The sequence below is a fragment of the Carica papaya genome, chromosome 6 (genome assembly GCF_054855325.1).
Source record: "Carica papaya isolate Zhongbai chromosome 6, ASM5485532v1, whole genome shotgun sequence".
In the NCBI taxonomy this organism is placed as follows: domain Eukaryota; kingdom Viridiplantae; phylum Streptophyta; class Magnoliopsida; order Brassicales; family Caricaceae; genus Carica; species Carica papaya.
In genome coordinates this window covers 1,516,363-1,537,052 of record NC_142314.1, presented here as the reverse complement: position 1 = coordinate 1,537,052, position 20,690 = coordinate 1,516,363, and the positions used below count along the sequence as shown (strand labels likewise).

General features: G+C 37.1%; 3 protein-coding genes across 8 annotated transcripts; 2 read left to right on the top strand and 1 right to left on the bottom strand.

The window, feature by feature from the left end:
• Positions 1-4,344: 4,344 nt before the first annotated feature.
• LOC110810407 (wall-associated receptor kinase-like 22) lies at positions 4,345-8,127 on the bottom strand. Of its 5 annotated transcripts, none has more exons than XR_015821357.1 (5): positions 7,100-8,127; positions 6,774-6,893; positions 5,021-6,440; positions 4,725-4,829; positions 4,345-4,634 (listed from the first exon to the last, which is right to left on the bottom strand). XR_015821357.1 is itself a non-coding variant. In XM_088222015.1 (4 exons), the coding sequence occupies exons 1-3, from the start codon at positions 8,022-8,024 to the stop codon at positions 5,242-5,244; spliced, it is 2,244 nt and encodes a 747-aa protein (XP_088078141.1). In that variant the 5' UTR covers positions 8,025-8,127; the 3' UTR covers positions 4,933-5,094; positions 5,197-5,241. The 5 variants fall into 5 exon arrangements, 2 of the variants coding, with proteins under 2 accessions (XP_088078141.1, XP_021892269.2); XR_002538979.2 differs by lacking the exon at positions 4,725-4,829 and having other exon boundaries at positions 5,021-5,094; positions 5,197-6,440; XR_015821356.1 differs by lacking the exon at positions 4,725-4,829.
• On the top strand, positions 7,862-10,956 carry LOC110810408 (uncharacterized). Its single transcript, XM_022036578.2, has 2 exons — positions 7,862-8,002; positions 8,150-10,956. Exon 2 carries the CDS (start codon positions 9,182-9,184, stop codon positions 10,799-10,801), a length of 1,620 nt encoding a protein of 539 aa, XP_021892270.2. The 5' UTR covers positions 7,862-8,002; positions 8,150-9,181; the 3' UTR covers positions 10,802-10,956.
• A 1,161-nt stretch (positions 10,957-12,117) lies between these two features.
• Positions 12,118-20,565, top strand: FUC95A (1,2-alpha-L-fucosidase). Of its 2 annotated transcripts, XM_022036635.2 has the most exons (11): positions 12,118-12,417; positions 12,627-12,827; positions 13,607-13,752; positions 14,397-15,298; positions 15,408-15,540; positions 17,711-17,869; positions 18,308-18,532; positions 18,620-18,721; positions 18,860-18,995; positions 19,271-19,466; positions 20,085-20,565. In XM_022036635.2, exons 2-11 carry the CDS (start codon positions 12,683-12,685, stop codon positions 20,386-20,388), a joined length of 2,448 nt encoding a protein of 815 aa, XP_021892327.1. In that variant the 5' UTR covers positions 12,118-12,417; positions 12,627-12,682; the 3' UTR covers positions 20,389-20,565. The 2 variants fall into 2 exon arrangements, with proteins under 2 accessions (XP_021892327.1, XP_021892326.1); XM_022036634.2 differs by lacking the exon at positions 12,118-12,417 and having other exon boundaries at positions 12,441-12,827.
• The last annotated feature ends 125 nt before the right edge of the window (positions 20,566-20,690 follow it).

Genomic DNA, 20,690 nt, shown 5'->3' with positions numbered 1-20,690 from the left:
CTAACATTTCCTTAACATAAATTGACCAGGCTTGTTTGGATACTCCCAGAGCTTGACTGAGGTAGGCTATTGGCTTCCCTTGTTGTGAGAGAATGACACCTATTCCATCATTTGAGGCATCCGTCTCAATAGTGAAGGGCTCATTGAAGTTGGGAAGAGCCAATGTAGAGGTGGAAGTCATTGCTTGCTTCAATATGTTGAAGGACTCTTCGGCCTCTGGATTTCAGTTAAACTGTCCTTTCTTGAGCAATTGAGTCAACGGTCTTGCAATAAGCCCATAGTTCTGCACAAATTTTCTGTAGTATCCAGTCAAACCCAAAAACCCTCTTAGTTTTGTCACATTGTTGGGTGTGAGCCAGTCGAGCATGACTTGAATCTTGGTGTGATCTACCTTGACCCTTTGTGGTGTGATAATGTGGCCCAAGTACTCTAGTTCTTGCTGGCCCAACACACATTTATTGAGTTTGATGAAGAACTTATGCTGTCTCAAAATCTCAAACACTTGTCGGATATGTGATAAATGTGAGTGTCAGTTAGGATAGTAAACTAGGATGTCATAAAAAAAATACCAGTACAAATTGACGCAGACAAGGCCGAAAAATATAATTCATAACTGCTTGAAATGTAGAGGGTGCATTACACAGTCCTTTACCAGGTATTTCTATTGTCCGTTGTGTGTCCGAAAGACTGTTTTGTAGACGTTTGGCCCATGCACACAAATCTGATGGTATCCTGCTGTTAAATCTAACTTTGTGAAATAAGTTGCTCCATGTAATTCATCTAACATTTCTTCTACTGTAGGAATGGGAAACCAGTCTTTGATGGTAACTGCGTTGAGCGCCTGGTAGTCGGTATAAATATGTCATGTACCATCCTTTTTTTAACTAAGAGAACTAGTGATGAGAAAGGACTGGTACTCGGTCGGATGAGACCGGAACGGAGTATTTTGGCTACCTGTTTTTCAATTTCAGCTTTATGAAAATAGGCATACCAGTAAGGATGGACATTAACCGGGTCGTTACCTTCCTTCAAGCTGATCTAGTGGCTTACTTTTCGGGCTGGTGGCAGTTGATCTGGCTCCTGAAAAAGCTCTGAAAACTCCTCCAGCAGCAGTTGGATTTCTGACTGATCAGCAGTTGGGTTTTCCTCTATTCTGGGTAGCAAGCAAACAACGTACATAGAGTATTTGCCTACTGCTTCCTTGTCCATTCTTCTAGTCATCACAGGTTGGATGGGTGGTGCGCCTAGGTCGCGCAAGAGCCGTGGCTGACTATTCCAGTGGAAGGCTATGGTAAGGTCCTTCTAGTTGCAGACGACGGATTCAGTTATTCTAGCCACTGTACTTCCAAGACAACATCGAGACCTATTAGCGGTAAGAAAAACAGAGTGAGGGAAAACGAGATACCTTGAATGTGCATCAGTACACTGTTGAATCGTCCCTGACACCGCATGGGACTCCCATATGTTATTTTGATAGAGAAGGGTTTTGTGGGCAATATGGGAAGCCTCAATCGACTAGCCACCTTTTCATTAATAAAATTGTGTGTAGACCCGCTCTCGATGAGAGCAATAACAGGTTGTTGCCGAATCGTGGCCTCGACTCTCAGGGTGCGGGCAGTAGCCCAATTGGTGAAGGCATGTAGCGAGATTTCAGGTTCACCAACTTCTGCCTCTTCGTTTTCGTTCTGCCCTCCTTCGAGTAAGAGCAATTGTGGCTTTCGGCATCGGTGGCCCACGGTGAACCGCTCATCACAATTAAAACATAAGTCCTGGATTCACCAGCACTGCATTTCTTCCCAAGAGAGATGCTTTGGGGCGGCAGTAGTGGAAACTAGGGCATGGGAGGCTTGCTCGGGTAAGGACGGAGGGGGTTGTACCCGCTCCGTTCAGTTCAATCTATGTTGCCGACCCACTTGTTCAATCTGATAGGTCCCAATCAGAGCTTCACACTCAAGTAAGGTTTTTTATTTTAGGCGAGAAAAGACCAGAGAAGTTTTTGGATTTCTTGACTGCTTTATTAATAAATGTCGAGACCTTTAAATAGGTATAAGTACAAATGACTGGATAATATTATTAGATAAGAACATAATATACAAGTAAATCAAAAAGGAATTTAAAAAACAATTGATGGTGCTGAAATTCTGGAGTGGATAGCAGTTCATTCGTGATTATACCGTTGAAGGCCAGGATGATGATTATACTGTGACGGTGTGTGGACCTACAAATTCTAAGCCTGTACTCATCATCATAGATAGTAGTGTCGCCCATGTGTACGAAGCTCAGTTCGTTTAAACTTCCTCCCCAAAGGTCATTGTAGCTAACAAGCAGAGGATGGAGAACCAGCTCAGGACCTCTATGGTGCTTTGGTTGATGCAGAGTGAAAGTTTTAACTACTCCTATGTGCTGGACCTTGGTCACTTTGACATTATCCTAGGAACCGATTTGATGAAGAACATAATCTGTTCCTACTTTATTTCAAGAAGTTGCAGGTGACCATTATGAAGAAAGGCGAGATACTGGTGATACAAGCAGCACTGGATAATGGTGTTTGGAAGTACCTAACAGACAAGGTTCTCACTAAATTGATTCAGAAAGAATGGTCTTGGGCGAACACCATTATTTAGTTGGTGAAAGGTGTGTGTGTAGAGAAGCAGGAAACTGAATGAAAGCTGATGGAAGAACTACATGAGGCCTTACAATCCTTAATAAAAAAAAAATACTAACACGTCATTCTGCATCAGTTTTTATGAGTGAAAGCTGAAGTTGCAACTTACTGCAAATTCTTCATTCATGTAACAACCAGCTCCAATTCCAAATGGGTACAGGATCATTTCATCACCTTATTTCTCCTGATATCCTGGTTTTGCTACTGAATAATTTGCAATCTCTAAAATGTTGGTTAACATGAACTAGAACAACAACAAGATCAGCAAGATTTGGTGAAGCACCAGTAAGTAATGACTAACTGTTTATCTCTATCCCCATTTTTTCCAAGGGTCGCGTACGATAATTATATAAGCATGATTTGAGCCAAAGTACTTTGCAGAAGTCAGAAGAAAGCAAGATAAGATATTATTTTCATGCTTCCTACAGAGAATGGGACTGGTGTTTCAATCTTTTGTTTTCTTGTTTGTAGAAGAAGAATTATTAATCATATCCATTTGTCAAAGGTTGAGACTGCCGCGTTTGAAAAAACTCTCTATGATATTTTTATATATTTACGTGAGTTAAAATAATCTGTAGCATTATTGTTGTAGCACATTAAGACTGATGGTGACCAGTTGTCTGAATGTTGGCTGAAAAGTGGATGACAGTCGATTGATAGAATGCCAACAAGATGAACAAAGAATGATCTTTTAAGTGTTAGTTTATAATTATTCTAATGTCGAAATTAATAAGCAATGCAAGTTCCAAAAAAATAATAAACTTTTTAGCTGCTGAAAAAGGACTTACTAGGTTTTCAAATTCTTACCTGTTTATAAGTTGATAGGATATAACACCTCATATGCAATCACAATCAGTAAGGGTAGGTATAGTTGTGTATAGTGGTTCTCTCATAAATGCCTATAGTTTGATCCCTTGGCATTTGTCTGATATGCCAGCTTAATTATTGGTGGCCTCATTTGATAAGTTACTTCTATAGTGTATATTAAAGCCTTCGAGTTCCAGAGACAGTCTATTGTCTGCTAAGATCAGGACTAGGGTAATCTTTACTACAGCAGTAAACCTGGTAAGCAACTCTTAACACTGAACTAACCATTTGTGGTAAGAACCAATTTCCATTTATCATTCAATCTTATATGAGTAAAACCTGATTGTAGTAAAGTATTCGGTGGAAAAAGATGCTGGAAAATAGAGATGTTTTGCTGCATATTAGGCTGATGAATAAGTTGACCAACAAAATGGAACCTTGTAGTTACACTAAATTTAGGCTAATACAGGTGTACGTGGATCAACCCAGATGTTGACAGAATCACCATTACCAACAATTTTGCATGCTCTTGTACTTGCAAATATCTGGTTTTAAGAATGTCCTTCCTGAAAAAAGAATCTTAGCTTCTAGGTGAAGCCTGAGATAGATGAATACTACTCACTCTCCACAAAATCAAATTGTTTTACTATTCAATTCGTTCCTCATCTGAAATTCTCCAGAACCCAAGTCAAAAATTAATTAGCTCAATTTGCAAACGGTTTTCCATTGATCCCATGTATATACCTAATTGTAAAACACGTCAGGAACATTTGACATGTACTCCAGCAACAAGGTGGGTTGTAGAGATTTCCAGGTTTAGAGGGATTGAGCTACACAAGAAGTAAGGAAGAGAGGGAAAAAGGAGAAGAGAATAGAGACAAACAGAAGAGAACTCTGTAAATTTTCATCATAGAATCAGTTAACAATTTCCTTTACATTCCTCTCTCTGGAATTCTGGAAAAAAGGAAACTAATGGAATTGGAACAGAAACAGCTATGACAGAAAGGAAATCTAAATAACTGAATTCTGATGCTGTCAACAATTTATTTTGCTCATCCTTTCAAACCTGGTTCACCTGCCACGTTAATACCCGAGCATGACGCTTGTACACCAGTAAAGGCTTTGGCAGCCTGTTCCCACTTTCATCTTTCTTCTCCTGCACCTGGATCGTAATGTACAGAAATGAGACATATCCATAACCCGTATAGACAAAATCTCAAAGTTAACTTTTTCACCATTCCAAGCAACCTACCATCTTCTTCAAAACAGTTAGCTTTCAATCTCTAAAACTTTGGCAGAACTTTTTTCTTATAATTACACCACCCTAACTTCTCTGTCTAAAAGCTGAATTAATTAACTGTCTCAGAGAAAGAAAAAAAGATACATTTATTAAACATTTGTAACCTGATATCAATTTATACAAAAATTTTGCCCTTGTCATATCCGTCAAGCACAATAAGTTAATAATTAATCACTAATCATATTCATAATCCTACTCAAGAGAACTTTTAAACAAAAAAGATAATTAATACAAGAGAAGCACTCCACCTAGCCAATAAGACCAGAGAAGTTCTATTCCATACATAAGGTGCCACCACTCTCATGGACATTACAGCAAACACCTGCAATAGTTGGATTTGAGCTTAGTCAATAAGTTAAAATAAGACTGGAGACATGCACCATTGTTTTAATGGGTCCATAACTGAGGAAATTGATTGAATAACCTAAATATGAAGAATTTATGGGCTTGTCATGTTATTATCATGCGTTCACAGTAATGGCTGAACATCAACTGACAAAATAACAGTGCTGTTATCTAAAGACGGAGCACTTGAAGTTGAAGTAGCATCCCATGGCCCTGTCATTTCGGTAGCAGGATCCTCGTACTCTTCTCCATTTTCTTGCACTGTGTTAGCAGCTCCATTTGATGACAGTCTAATCCCCTCCAACTCTGCTGCAACTTCTTTCATTGTCGGTCTCTTCTTCCCATTCAAGTTTAGACACCGTTCTGCAATCATGGCGACTGTCGTAACCTCTTCTTTTCCTCCTTTAAGAACTCGGATGTCAACAATTTCAAACAAACGGTTCTCCTCCATTGCCAGGAGAAAATGGGTTGCCAGGGCTTTCTCTTCTTCTGATCTAACCAGAGAGATTGGTTTCTTCCCTGTTAATAACTCTGCAAGAACTACACCAAAGCTATACACATCGCTTTTCTCTGTAAACTGGCTTGACTGGAAGTACTCCGGATCCAGGTACCCAAAGGTTCCTTGTACTCTAGTTGTTAGATGTGTCTGATCAACAGAAATTGATCTTGAAGTCCCAAAATCTGACACTTTGGCTCTGTATTTTTCATCTAAAAGTATATTTTTGGACTTGATGTCTCGATGATAGATGGGTACAGAGGCTGACGAGTGTAAATAAGACAGAGCACTTGCAACCTCTATTGCAAGCCTTAAGCGAATTTCCCAGGTTAATGGGAAGTCTTCATTTTGATCATGGATGTATTGGTAAAGTGTGCCATTGGGGATGAACTCATAGACCAGAAGAGGAACTTCAGTCTCCAAGCAGCAACCGAGTAACTTCACAACATTCCTATGGCTTATTTGTGATAAAATCACAACTTCGTTGATGAATTCCTGGAGCTTTCCTTCGTCAACTATCTTCGACTTTTTAACTGCTACAATCCTTCCATCCGCTAACATCCCTTTGTAAACTGTGCCCTGGCCTCCTTGGCCAAGAACCCGATTGTCGTTGAATTGATCAGTTGCTTTCTCCAACTCTTTTGAAGTGAACATTTTTATGGTAGGAACATTGCCTTCATTTGAAAGTAACTGTTGCTGTAGCAGTAAGCCACCATTTCGCTTAAAAAACTTCTGCTTCATCTTCAAGTTCTTTCTTCTTTTTGCTACCCTGTACAACCACCAGGAACCAACAAGAGCAAATAGAACTCCAAGACCTGTACAAACACCTGTATTGACAGAGATAATCGTTTAGAGATATTCCAATTTTGTGGATAAACATGCTTACTTATATTCATTTATATACAGGATTGTTATTACTCGTGTATGTGTTACAGCCTTAAGCAATGTATACATAATAAGAGGTGGATAAGACAACAGTCGGAGGTACATAAAATTCTAACAAAATACTAGTAGTGTTTGTGAGTTAATTTAAACAGAAGAACTTGGTTATCTTGAGGCTAATCCTAAACCTCAGTCTTTTTCCAATAAGAGAAATAGTTAAAATAAAAAACATAAAGTACTTTCCGAAGATAAAAATTGAAGATTAAAATCATGCCTACCAATAATAATCGCTTTATCATGCTGCACTTTACTATTATCAGAACAGAAGAAGCTTCCTTCTAAATTAATACAATTCTTTCCACAATAGTTTCTTCTTGGATCCGCACACTCATCGATATCTGAGAAAACAAAACTACAATTAAATCCAGATAATAGAAATATATGCATAAAAATAACTAAAATATGTATAGATAATGAATTTTAAGTAAAAATAAAAAGTTCTTTACTATCATTTCCCAACTCTTGATTTCATTTTCAACAACCACAAACATTTTAGTGATAACCAGCAGCTAAACAGAACCATGGGTTGTGTTTTCAGTTTTACCTTGACATCCATCCGGAAGGTAAGGGTTGCCTTGGAAACCATATCTACAATGACATCGATAGCGTCCAAACAATGCAGTGGAATTCCGACAACGAGAGCTAACGCTACAAGAAGAACTTACATGTTCTACTATGAAATCAGGATGTGCATGATTCGTAGAAGAATATGGACCACCTCTATCAGATATGCAGGTCCCATTACTAATACTCCACTCTAATGTTACAGGAACATCTTCCATGAGCCTTGAAGAAAAGAGGCTGTCTAGGTTTTGACTACTGAACCAATCTTGATCAGCCAAGAACGCAAACCTGCAGCCCTTCTTGTCATTTTGGGGGTCAATGCTTCTCAAGGTTGCATTAATGAACTGAAGAAATGGTGGGATTTTAGTCTGGCAACAGTTGAGCCCGAAGCAGCTATGTTTATCTTCAGAGCTGGTGGTGGTAGATGTGTTACAGATCGATAAGCAACCACCAATGACCTTGTCTTGCCGATTGATCAATGCAAGATTGTCACATCCCAGAGCAGTGAATCTGTTCCGGGTGTCCGAGAAGAAAAAGGGGCTGCCCAGCAACAGAAAATTTTCAGCACTAACAAGTTGATTTTCGCAGTTTGAGGAGATGATAGGACCATTAACAAGAACTGTTGCTTCTTCTAGATCAACATGCAGTAGTTCCCTATTGATACTGGTTAAGAATGGTTTTGGTGTGTTGAAGCTGGTTTCACAGGTCACTTGAAACCCTTCAGCCATGGCACAGTCAGCTCCAATCCCAAATGGGTATGGGATTTTAACACGTGATTTTTCACAGGTCTCCCTGCATCCCGGCTTTGCCATTGGATATTCATAATCCGCAGCTTCTAGGCCTCTGCTTAACACCACCAGTAACGGCAAGATTTGGTGAAGCAGTAAGTGACGACTACTAGCCATTTCTCTCTAACAATCTCCTCTCTGGATATGCATTTTCCTTTTTTCTGTCGTTCATGATGGTTATTATAGAAGATATTTCTTCTTTTGATTTTTATTATTATTACTCTTTCTTTTTTTTTTTTCAGTGGGAAACGTGTCTTTTGTTGACTACTGGAAAAAGCTCAGCTGGAAAGTCTATACTCGGAAAGGTCAATGTAAGACTTTGGAGGTAAAATAACTGCACTTGCTACTGTCAAAATGTAAACACCGATCAGCTACTGTACTTACATAATCACACATCATAACACACGTCATGTCCGTATCAGCTATTGATGAATTATATTCTGCATGTGCATCAGTTCAACCTACATAAAGGGTTACTGGGGCATTGGGCTGATCTGGGTCATTTTGATGGAAATAAGTTTTCTTGACCCATCGGCCTGGCAGCATGACATCTATTACTGACCTTGGGGTTGGGGCTACTTGGGCTGGGTAGGAATAGGCTTGTGCAGCAGTTCAACCTACATAAAGGGGGCTGATCTGGGTCATTTTGATGGAAATAAGTTTTCTTGGACCCATCGGCCTGGCAGCATGACGTCTATTACTGACCTTGGGTTTGGGGCTGCTTGGGCTCGGTAGGAATAGGCTCGTGGCCTGCTCAATTTCTATTTCTCTAAAAGAGACTTTTATATTTTAATATATTTTCAGACGTTACTAATATATTTACAAATAATCTTTTTCTTTTTTTGTGATTCATAATTGGACATGGAACCTGTCAGGTTTAACGTACCGCGTGTAAGCAGCCAGACCCAGAAAAAGTTAAAAACTCCACGTCTTCATTTGCTATCCTCCATGCAAAACTCTTGACGTTTCTCCCATCAAAACTATGTCTTTGTGAAATATTCGAAGCAAGAAAGCGAAAGAAATTAATAGAGATTGCGAAAGGAAAGCAAGAACAAATCAAACAAGCTTCAAGCTATCACTCACAAGTAATCCATTAACTAGAGCCACCAGTTCTGTTCCTTGAAACTTATTCAGTGGCTTCTGTTACTTCCAAGTTGGCAAATTTACTATCACTCATTCCCTCTTTAAATTCCCATCATCCCTGGAAATTTTCTCATCACATTTTCCCTTCAGATAACCAGAGGATTGAAACCCAGAAACTCACTTGTGCAAAAATGATCGACATTTGGTCATGGATATGTGAGCTTCCCTACTCGGACGAGTGGGCGGCATCAGACTCACCCCTGGTACTTGAGTTGGCGAGTAACTCACCACCGAGTCAAAAAGACTCTTGCCGGTCAATCAAACTCGTGGCTGACCGTACCTCCAGCTCCAACTCAGTGATTTTCAAGGTATGCTTGCAAAGCTTTAATCTTGACTACTGTAATCCTCCAGGGACTCTCTGGGTCTCCGACACGTGTCCTCTTTCTTCCGAAAAACCGTTCCTCCCGCTGTTACTCCAACTTCTCCACGAAATCATCACCCGCTCACCCACCGGGTACGATAGCTCATGCCTTAACTCTCGACTCCAAAAACTGAAACCCGACCCGGTAGTGTGGGTCATGGATTCTCACTCGCCCGAATCTTTCTCCAGTTTCTTCAACTTAATTTTCCTGACGCGCTTGTTCTGGCTGTGTGTGTGTGAAGCGCCGGCCGAAGTCGGCTCTTTCTACTTCCAATCACTTCTGGGTCCCAATCTGGAGGCGTTGACGTGCAGCCACGCGCCGGTACTCCGGACGTTTTTGGTTTCCTCCGGCGTAGACGTCGAGCTCTGCTTCATGCGAACCATAGGCTACATGTTAACAAAATGGCTCCTTTCAAGGGAAATCCGGGTCGGGTTACAGGTGCTTGACCCGCTGCCACGTCAGCATATGGGGTTCTCTTATGCAACCGAGGCCCATGGGCTTTGGATTTTAAAGGGATATGTCCCAATTTTGGGGATGACGCTAACCAACTCAAATAAAGGGCAAATCAGTAAATTCCCAATTGTGGAGGCCAAAGAGGCAGTGTTAAGGTACGCCTTGGCACATCAACAACTAGAGACCGTTCTTCAATTAGAGTACTCGGTTAAATTCTACGACGGATATATCCAAGTGAATGCACGTGTCAACAATCTGAGGCTTCATGTGTCAAGATTAGGGTTCAAGAAAAACGATAATACAGATTACACCGATGAAAAGCATTTTCCAACTAGGGTTAGTGTTTGGATCGGGCCTGAGCTCGGTTCAAACTACACATTGGGGTTAACTTTAGGTCGATCAACAAACATCGAAGAAAGGGAAGTCGAACTGCAAAAATTGATGAAAGGAAGTTATGGGAAATCGAAAGTTCCAAAAATAAAAACGAGAGCTAGAATGTCAACAAAGATGAAGATGAAGAATTGGAGGTGTGATCAAGATGCAAAGGGTAATACAGTAATTTTCGATGCTATTTTATGTGACAATGAAACGGGTCGAGAAATAATCAATTGGATTAATCCGAAAAACAAAAACGACAGTAGCAGCAATAGTAATAATGATGATAAGAATAATAGTTATAATGTGTTTAAAAATAGGTACGAAGGGGTGAATCGGTCATTTACTAAGAGTGGGGGATTGGTTTTTGCCGGAGATGTGTACGGTGAAGAGGTGAGTTGGAGGTTGAGCAAAGAGATGGAAGGGAGTGTGTTGAAGTGGAGGATCGGAGGGCATGTTTGGTTGAGTTATTGGGCTAACAGTGTCAAGAGCTCTTATCATGAGACAAGATTTGTGGAATGGTCTGACGAGGTTGATTTGCCTCTTATCCCTGGAAAATAATACTATTTAAAAAACTATATATATATATATACACGTAGAAGAGGAGATATTTGTGTAAATGTAAATATATATGGTGTAAATTATGTTTACAAATCTCTCTCATTCATCCATGTGATTATTTTGCTACCTTTTTTTTATATATATTTTACACACTATATATATCTTCATATGTATATATATATATAACATAATACATCTCTCTCGTATCTCTCTTATACATATATATATAATATAGTAATGTTCATAATACGCCTGCCTCAACGTTGCATGAAGATATATATATATATATATGTTGTGTCCTTAACGACACACTACAATTTTTTAATTTACCCAGAATCACTTTTCAAATATAATTAAATAATTAAACGTAACATATATATATATATATATATGTGAACGGACAGAGGGAGATGGAGGAAGTCCAAATTATATATAATATATAAAATATTGCAAAATGAGTCAGCAAATTTATCTATATATATATATATATAAGATTTTACGAATTATATTAAACTAATGGAAATTAATTTAAATATATATATATATATATTTTTTGGGATTACATAACTCTGGGTTATGGAAATCACGTGGACTTGTTTCTCTTTTTGTGGAAGATTTGTGTGGCCCATTTAGTAAGGCGCGTGAGAAAATCCGACACTATATCTATCTCCTGTCGGATGAAAATTATAATTTTGAAATATAACAATTAAATTATAAAAAGCGAGGTAAATTAATTATATTACAGTGTCAACGTGAACGCTATTTTATTTTATTATTATTATCGAAATTCCAAAACTATTATTTTCTCCAAATAAAATATATATTAATTATGGTGTTTTTATCTATGAATTTTATTTTTGAATAGTTAACTCTTAATTAATTATTTCAAATTTAATTATCATTACTAATGGTCCAAAAACTAAATGATTTTTGTAAAAAATTTATTTTAATTTGACTGAAAATATATTACAATACGAATTATATTTCTGTAGCTTTTTTATTAACATGTAAAAAAAATAAATTTAAAAATAAATAAGAAATTAATTTTGATCCATAATTCATAAGATAAAAAACGAGAATATAATATAAATAAATAAAATTAGGAATGTAAAAATGTAATTTTAAGCATATTTTAATCTAATTTAAATTATATAATTTTGTGATTAATTTCTTTGAAAACGTCGACTGTTGAAATGGACTGAACCGTAATAGAAAACTGAAATTAGATTAATTTCTTGAAGTTCACTGCAAATTTGATAATTGATTTCTGAAGCGTCCGAAGGAAGGGAAGGGACAACTTCGAACTCACACCGCCATTATTGTATGCCGAGCAAATTGAGAAGTAGGAAGATGTGAATCTGAAGACTTTGTTTTTTTTTTAAAAAAAGCGAAGTTATAAAGAGGACAAGAATGGATTCCAGCGACCTCGTGATCCTGATTCCTGTCACGTACCTAGCACCGCGTGCAACGTAAGAAAGTACTGCAGCAGCGGCAGAAACACACGAGATGACTCAGTGAGTCAGACAGAGTGGAAGAAGCATTTCCAGCTTTCCTTGAAGGACGCGCACGAAAATGTCCACTTAACGTGGGCCCTTGTCACCATCACTGTCCGCGCCGTATGCATTCATAGCCTTAACCTTCCCGCGTCACATTTTCTTTTCCTCTCTCTCTCTCTCTCTTTCTCTCTCTCTCTCTGTGATACAGTGTGATTAAGCATTAGTTACGGAGAGAGTAAGAGAGAGGGAGAGTAAACTTTTCTTCTTTTTAGTTTTCTCTCACTTCATTTTTGGTTGAGTTGTGTTCGCGTTGGAAATGGATGATATAGGGGAGTGGGTTCTGGTGCGGCGGGCGGCAGAGAAGGACCGGTGGAGCCCTAGTTCCATGGATGCTCCAGAGAGTTCTAAGCCCTTGAAGGTTACATTCAAAGCACCAGCCAAGCACTGGACCGATGCGATTCCCATCGGCAATGGTCGTCTCGGCGCCATGGTTTGGGGCGGCGTCGCATCCGAAATTCTCCAGCTTAACGGTACTCCTAAATCCTAATCCATTTTGCGTTTATTTTTTCGCTTCTGGCTTTATTTACTTATTTAACTTCTGGATTTGATTTTTTCTTCAGTGGCCGGATATGAAACTTAAAAAATGTATATAAATGGGTATTTTTTAACCTGTCTTTTCTGAAAAATAAAAATGCAGTTATACCGCTGGTTCATACTCTGTAGTAGTATTGGTTTTTTTTTTTTTTTTCCTTTACATGGGAGATGTGGTTGGTTTCTGAGAAAACAGAAGGGAAAATGGTTTGTTTATATATATATATATTATGAATATATATAATATTACATTTTCTCCTTTGTTTATTTTTTTTCCTCTTTCCTTATATATTAAAATATGTCCATTGGGTTCTAAATTTCTTTCTGCTTCCCAATCTTTGGCTTTACAGTTAAGAGTTATCATCTTCGAAGTTATTTACGTGAATTTGTGAATATAATTTGGAGCATTTTTGGTGGAGGAGAAGCCCACGAAAGAGCATGGTAAAAAATAAAAAACTTCATGTTTGAGGTTAAAACGATATTATGGAACTTCCTCTGAACTGGGGTAGATATTTTATTAATTTATGGTGGTGCTCTTCTTTTTTGTTTTTTTGGGTGGAATCCTCATGGTTTACTATACCAAATTTTCGCAATTTTGTTACCCTCTGTTTCCCCTTTTCTTCCTTTTCTTTTGGCAATTATGTAGAGTGCATAAATATCAGTTGGACTTTAGCAGCACTGGAAAAGATAATTGTTCTCTTATTTTATTTTATTGTAGAAGATACACTTTGGACTGGCACTCCGGGGAATTACACTAACCCAAATGCTCCAGATGCTCTTTTGGAGGTTAGAAAACTTGTCGACAATGACAAGTTTGTGGAAGCTACTGCTGCAGCAGTCAAGTTGTCAGGCAATCCTTCTGATGTATGTTACTTTCTTACCTCTAATATGACTGTACTTCTTGATTAGATGAACCGATGGTTGTGCAAAAGTACGTAAATTAGATTTTGCAACGAGAAATTAAAATTCTTTCAGAACCATCAGATAGTATGTCCAGACTATATTGCATAGTGTCCCATTGAATATATAGTTAATCAGCTGGTTCGGTTACCTATATAACCTTATAAGAAGAATAGTATTTTTAGCATTTTGTGTTTTCTATATAGGATTTTCTTCTTTAAAGATATTAAAAATGGCTAGGAGGCATGAATTTATTGGTTTGACCAAATCTTGTCTAGAACAACAATTTACTGGTTTGACTGGAGAAATTTGTAGAAATTCTAGGTCAGTTTGATATTTCAAAATAAGTTTGTTTAAGAATGGCTATTAAAGATCCATTCTGATATCTAAGGCATGTTATTACTTGTATTTTACCTTGAAGTAAGGCATGGGTTTTGGGGGAAGAGTTGGGGGGGGGGGGGGGGGTAACCCATGTGTGGTTGTTAGGCAGGAATTATTAGTTTTCTTATCTTATCCTTGTTTTTAATGTATTGTTATAAGATCCATGCCATGCATTGTGCTTCAAGTTATAGTGCAAACTGTATCTGGATTTCTTTGTTGTTATTAAGGTTTACCAACTTTTGGGAGATATCAAGCTAGAATTTGATGATTCCCATCTCAAATACACTGAAGGCTCATATCAGAGGGAGCTCGACTTGGAAACTGCAACAGCAAGAATAAAATATTCCGTGGATGATGTAGAGTTCTTGAGAGAACATTTCATTTCCAATCCTGACCAGGTTATTGTGACTAAGATTTCTGCAAGCAAACCAGGATCTTTGTCATTTACAGTATCTCTAGACAGTAAGTTACATCATCATGCACAAGTAAATGGAAAGAATCAGATAAGAATGCAGTCTGATTGTCCTGGTAAAAGGATTCCTCCAAAGGTGAATGCAAATGAAAACCCAAAAGGCATACAGTTTTATGCAGTTCTTGATTTACAGATTAGTGAGAGGGGTGCAATAAATGTTTTGGAAGAGAAGAAACTGAAGGTTGAAGGGTCAGATTGGGCTATTCTCTTTCTGGTAGCTTCATCTTCATTTGATGGGCCATTCATCAATCCTTCAGATTCTAAGAAGGATACCATTTCAGAGTCACTGAACACATTGAAGAAACTAGGAGCCTTCTCGTATTCTGATCTTTATGCACGTCATTTGGATGATTATCAGAATCTTTTCCATCGTGTCACATTGCAACTCTCAAAGAGCTCTAAAAGTGCTTTTGGAGAACAACTAACAAATAACAAGGAACTTATTTCCTCTGTTAGTGATTTATCTTTGAGTAGGAGTGGAAATGAAACGGTTTCAACTGCTGATCGGGTAAAATCTTTTCAAACTGATGAAGATCCTTCCTTTGTGGAACTTTTGTTCCAGTATGGTCGATACTTGCTTATTTCTTGTTCAAGGCCTGGAACTCAGGTGGCAAATTTACAGGGTATATGGAATAAGGATACCGAGCCAGCATGGGAGTATGTCATCCATATCTCTCTCAATCTGCTTGTCGTCAGATTTTTTATTCTCTTGTTTGATTGTGAATTTTTCTTATCTGCTCCTTTTATTTGTCCTGTTTGGCAACAGTGGCGCTCCTCACTTGAATATCAATCTTCAAATGAACTATTGGCCTTCTCTTCCATGCAATCTCCAAGAATGCCAGGAACCATTGTTCGATTATATTTCCTCCTTATCGATCAATGGGAGTAAAACTGCAAAAGTAAGTGTCTTTTTCCTAATAAAAAACTTCGTAGTTATCCTTGAGTATAGTTTAAGGAGATTTTAATGGATTGACTTGTTAGCTGAACTTCTCGAAAAATTATGATGAATTTACCCTTAATGTATTTTCTGTCCATTTGTCAATGATATATATACAGGAGAGTCCACCTTTTGGGTGAAATCAAGATAACACTGAGAAAAAGTACATTTCGAATATACCCTCTGATGAGGTAAGGATGAGAAGAAATACATTTCAAACATAAACTGACCATATATTCTATAGAAATCCAGTTGGAAACATTCAGAAATGTTGCCTATTAATCCAAGTTTAAGCATAAACCTTTAGATAGACCACTTAAAGGTTATATGAGAGAGTCAAACTTATTATTTAACATTAACACATCCACGCATAAGCTTGTTAGGTTGAACTTGTGGAATAAAAACAAGCCCATCATACCTTATGTTGAATTAATTGAAAGAAATGGCGCGACTGTCAGGATTCAAACACTACCTTCTTCTTTCTCTAGTTTCCAGACCAGGGACTTTAATCCAATCTCTATTCTTTTTATCCATCTGACACGTGCATTTTCTTTTCCATTAATGTGCCTGTCTTTTTATTTTGATACTTTGTTGGATAATAGAGTTAAACTCATTGCTCCAGAAGCTTAAGCTTATAGAAAAGAGTCCAATATATTATTTAATATTAACATGCATAAGTAGGAGGCACCCCCTTGGTGCCTATGGTTGTAAATTTATTATTATGTCCCTAAGAAAAGTTTAGAAAATGATGAGGAAATCTTAAATTAGCCTCGATGTGAAAATTGCAGTTTATAGGTGATCTTGTTGAAGCTATGATGAAGCAACGCATTTGCAATCTTGCCAATGAAAGAAATAACGTGTAATTTCAAGCAATGGAACATCTATAAGCCAAATTACTTTGATCACTATCTTAATGCAATCTTCCAAACATGGATAATTTTCTTCCCAAACATGGATAGTCCTTAGTAACTCCTCTACATTTAATCTCTCTCTCTCTTTTATACTTTAATAGCGATTGGTACTTCCATTTTTATGGCACTTAGATGCTGAAAGTATACATTCTTATGTTTGGGATCAAAAGATTAATAGTAGGACACAGAAAAGGTACTGAGGAAATAATTTTGTTCCATCTTTTCGGTTGAACAAATTTGTTCAACATTACAAAACTTAAATGTCTAATATACCAAACTGCCGTTGCTTTTTATCCTCTTCATACTCTTTATCTGTATTAGGAATTTCTTTTAGTACTTTCTATCTTATCCATTTTGGAAGCTTACTCTATTCCGATTTTTCGTTTTCTCTTTTTTTGTTAGGATTTCAATAATTTGGCTATATTTCTCTTTTTTTTCTGTCCTTTTCTTATTATTCTATTAAATTACCTTTTACATTTCTGTAACTTCCATGGATTCTGGAGAAATAAATGACGTAATATATTTTTTTGTAATGATGATGGTAGTTTATTTAAGTAAAAGTAAGAGTGGTAATATGTTGTAGATTTTTGTGGCTAAAATCTTGGTTTAAAAGATGAAATAACAGTAATTTTTAATAATTAGTTACGTAATGGTAGTTTTGTTAATTCTCATGCAATGATCATTAATATAAGCCTACTTTACAATTGTGAACGGTCTAATTTATCATTCTGTGTTAATTTCAATCCGGTTGAAAATGTTTACATAATACCTATAATTTGTCATTTATATTTAGTTTAGTTTTATTTATAATTTAAAAGACTATTGTTTAAATTTTTTGATTACTCATACTATTTAGATTTAACAATTAATATATTGCACGATTAATTTATTAATACGAATAGTTCAAATGTTTTTTAAAATTTCACTAAAAAATAATATAACTTATAACACAATGCTTCTTAATTTAGTATATTTATATACAAAACAGAAAATACTGTTCAATTTATGAAAAATTTAAAATCCAATGAGGCAATGCAATTGTCATTTAGTAATCATACACTATGTTTTGTATTGTTTATTGATTATAAATTACTTAACAGAACAACATTGTTTTCTCTAATCTTATGTATACCAAACTTGCTATTATATCTTGTTCTGTATTTTCCGGTTTAGTTCTTGTTCTGTTCCACCATTTCACCAAACATTACCTTTATGTTACAGGTAAACTATGAAACAAGTGGTTGGGTTGCACATCAGGTGTCTGACATATGGACAAAGACATCTCCGGATCGAGGTGAGGCTGTGTGGGCTCTTTGGCCAATGGGTGGTGCGTGGCTTTGTACTCATCTATGGGAGCATTATGCCTACACATTGGACAAGGTATGATCATGAATTTCCATTAAAATGTAGTCCCTAACTCAGTTTTCTAGATCTTTTCCCATAAGTTGGGGTAGGTTGGGGACAGGGTGGTGGATGGTTTTCCATTCAATCAGTGTGCACAGAAACTGAATGAAATTCTGTATTCTGTAAAGAAAAAAATCCATCCAGGGCTTATTAATTCTGGCTAGTTTAGTTCCTTTTGTGTGCATTTCATGGACCTGATAAAATTTTTTGCTCTAAGGTTGTAGCATATGAATGCTAATGAATTTGGTACCTGATGATACCTAGGTGCTTGTGAAATCTCAGTTTCTTTACCAGATTTATTAATGTCCTGTTGAAATTTAATTTTTTTAGTTGGTATTACTCCGATATTTCTATGGTCGTACTAGTTTCAAGATTTAGTTGGTTTCTTATTTGTTAACATTTTCCGCATATTAGGATTTTCTGAAGAACAAAGCATACCCTTTGTTGGAAGGATGTGTATTGTTTTTGTTGGACTGGTTGATTGAAGGTCGTGGAAATTATCTGGCAACAAATCCGTCAACCTCTCCTGAGCATATGTTTACTGCTCCAAATGGTAAGCCTGCCAGTGTGAGCTACTCAGCAACCATGGATATTGCAATCATAAAAGAAGTGTTCTCTGAAATTGTTTCTGCTGCTGAGGTGAAGCTTTTGTTTGATGCTCTACTAGAAAGAGTTTGATATTTGTCTTTATAATCTATGCATCTTTACAAGTTTCCTGGTCGTCAGGTTTTGGGAAAGGAGGAGGATCCTCTCATAAAAAAGGTCCGTGAGGCTCAGTTAAAGCTTCCACCAACAAGAATTGCTAGAGATGGTTCCATTATGGAGTGGGTATGTGAATACTTTGACATTAGCATCTCAAGTCTTTGCGCAGGATTTATCTGCTGTGAAAAGAATAACTATTTTCTTATGTACCAAGATAAGAGACTTCTATCCATTATTTTACTTTTGTCTTGGTGTGTGTGAAAGGCACAAGATTTTGAGGACCCAGATGTGCATCATCGACATCTTTCACATCTCTTTGGCCTGTATCCAGGACATACGATTACTGTTGAGAAAAATCCAGACCTCTGTAAAGCTGCTGATTATACCCTTTACAAGCGAGGTTTGTTTGTGATAATTGAACAAATATATTTCAGTCTTGCAATCTGCTTAAGTTTAGGAGCACTAAGGATGCCAAATCAAAGTCACTTGATTCTACTATCTGTATGAGAATGGATATTGAATGATTAGCGGAACTTCTGGGAATGTAGTGCAAAGTTAATACATAGGCAATAAATTAGATCCTTTTATCTGTTAAATAAAACAGGAAAGTTCCTTTTTTAATTTATTAGAGTAATCAAGCAATGTGGTTATATGCTTTTTCATTATTTGAACCAGGAGAGGAGGGTCCAGGGTGGTCAACCACATGGAAAATTCTTCTGTGGGCTTGTCTTCACAATAGTGAGCATGCATATCACATGGTCAAGCACTTGATTAATTTGGTGGATCCAGTTCGAGAAGCTGATTTTGAAGGAGGATTGTACAGTAACTTGTTCACAGCACATCCCCCTTTCCAAATAGATGGAAATTTTGGGTAAGGAACATTCTTTTTGCAGCGCGGTGATGATCATTGAGAAAATCTATAGTCAATTCCATATTACTTGTGTTTTCTGTTTGCAAATGGGTTTGCAAGTTGTTCAGATCTATTGGCATAATGAGGAAAAAAGAGGACTTGCTAGCATCTTAGATTTCTTTTCAGTTATACTCATAATGCAGTCGGTTACCTTGGCATGCTTATGAAGAGTGCCGGTGGATGTGTATGGATAAATTAGTGTCTTAGAAACCAGTTCTCCCCTTTTTCTTTCAAATTTCTTCCCCCAGGGAGAATAATAAGGTGCCTAGTCTGTATCCCTGATATATGATTTTCCTACTAATAGCTAGTGAAGCTATTGGACACCCGAAATAGCTGGTGAGACTTTTGTTTATTGGGAGGTTTGCCTTTCAGAAAGAACATTTATTATGTCCACAGGCAAAAATATAGATATATAAGTAGCATTGAACTTCTATTTATGTTTTTTACTTTTCGAACATCTAATAAATTTGGTTGCAGTTGAGTACTAAAGTCCTTTACATTTTAAGAATTGAAAGCCCTATTTCTAGATCCCTTCTTGAAGAACATTATCATTGAAGTAAGAAAATATTTGGTTCTCAGTTTTACAGCAGCAGTAGCAGAAATGCTCGTCCAGAGCTCCCTAACAGATCTGTACTTGCTTCCTGCTATTCCTCGGGATAAATGGGCAAATGGATGCGTGAAAGGATTGAAAGCTCGTGGTGGCGTAACTGTAAACATATCATGGAAAGAAGGGGATCTACATGAAGTTGGTCTTTGGTCCAAGGAAGAGAATTCAATGAAACGACTGCATTATAGAGGAAAGACAGTATTGACAAGACTATCTGCTGGTATAGTTCACACGTTCAATACAGAGTTAAAATGTGTTCACAAGTACTCTCTATAGGATATGAAGACATTAGTTTTATACTAGAATAATAAATACATGGAGCTTGGGTTCCTTTACACATCTTTATGTTATTTTGATCATTCTTTTTCTTGATTTTTTTATGAACTTTGATCTTCAGTTGATATAAACTTCTTGAATATTTATGTGTATGATCAATAAATCATGATTATGTCACTCTTGAATGCATTTTGCTCAACAATTAGTTCCCATTTGAAAAGCTATGTTCTGCCAGTGCTTAAGGCCATACAATGTTTTTTTTTTTTGTGTCTATGCTGCTAATGGTTACTATGCCGAGGCTA

Coding starts and splice junctions, on each gene's coding strand:
- LOC110810408 (XM_022036578.2), top strand. CDS start 9,182: ATGATCGACATTTGGTCATGGATATGTGAGCTTCCCTACTCGGACGAG.
- FUC95A (XM_022036634.2), top strand. CDS start 12,614: ATGGATGATATAGGGGAGTGGGTTCTGGTGCGGCGGGCGGCAGAGAAG. Junction 13,753..14,396: donor TGTCAGGCAATCCTTCTGAT/GTATGTTACTTT, acceptor GTTGTTATTAAG/GTTTACCAACTTTTGGGAGA. Junction 18,722..18,859: donor ATGGTTCCATTATGGAGTGG/GTATGTGAATAC, acceptor TGTGTGTGAAAG/GCACAAGATTTTGAGGACCC.
- LOC110810407 (XM_022036577.2), bottom strand. CDS start 8,024: ATGGCTAGTAGTCGTCACTTACTGCTTCACCAAATCTTGCCGTTACTG. Junction 6,894..7,099: donor CCTTCCGGATGGATGTCAAG/GTAAAACTGAAA, acceptor TTGTTTTCTCAG/ATATCGATGAGTGTGCGGAT. Junction 6,441..6,773: donor TGATAAAGCGATTATTATTG/GTAGGCATGATT, acceptor CTGTCAATACAG/GTGTTTGTACAGGTCTTGGA.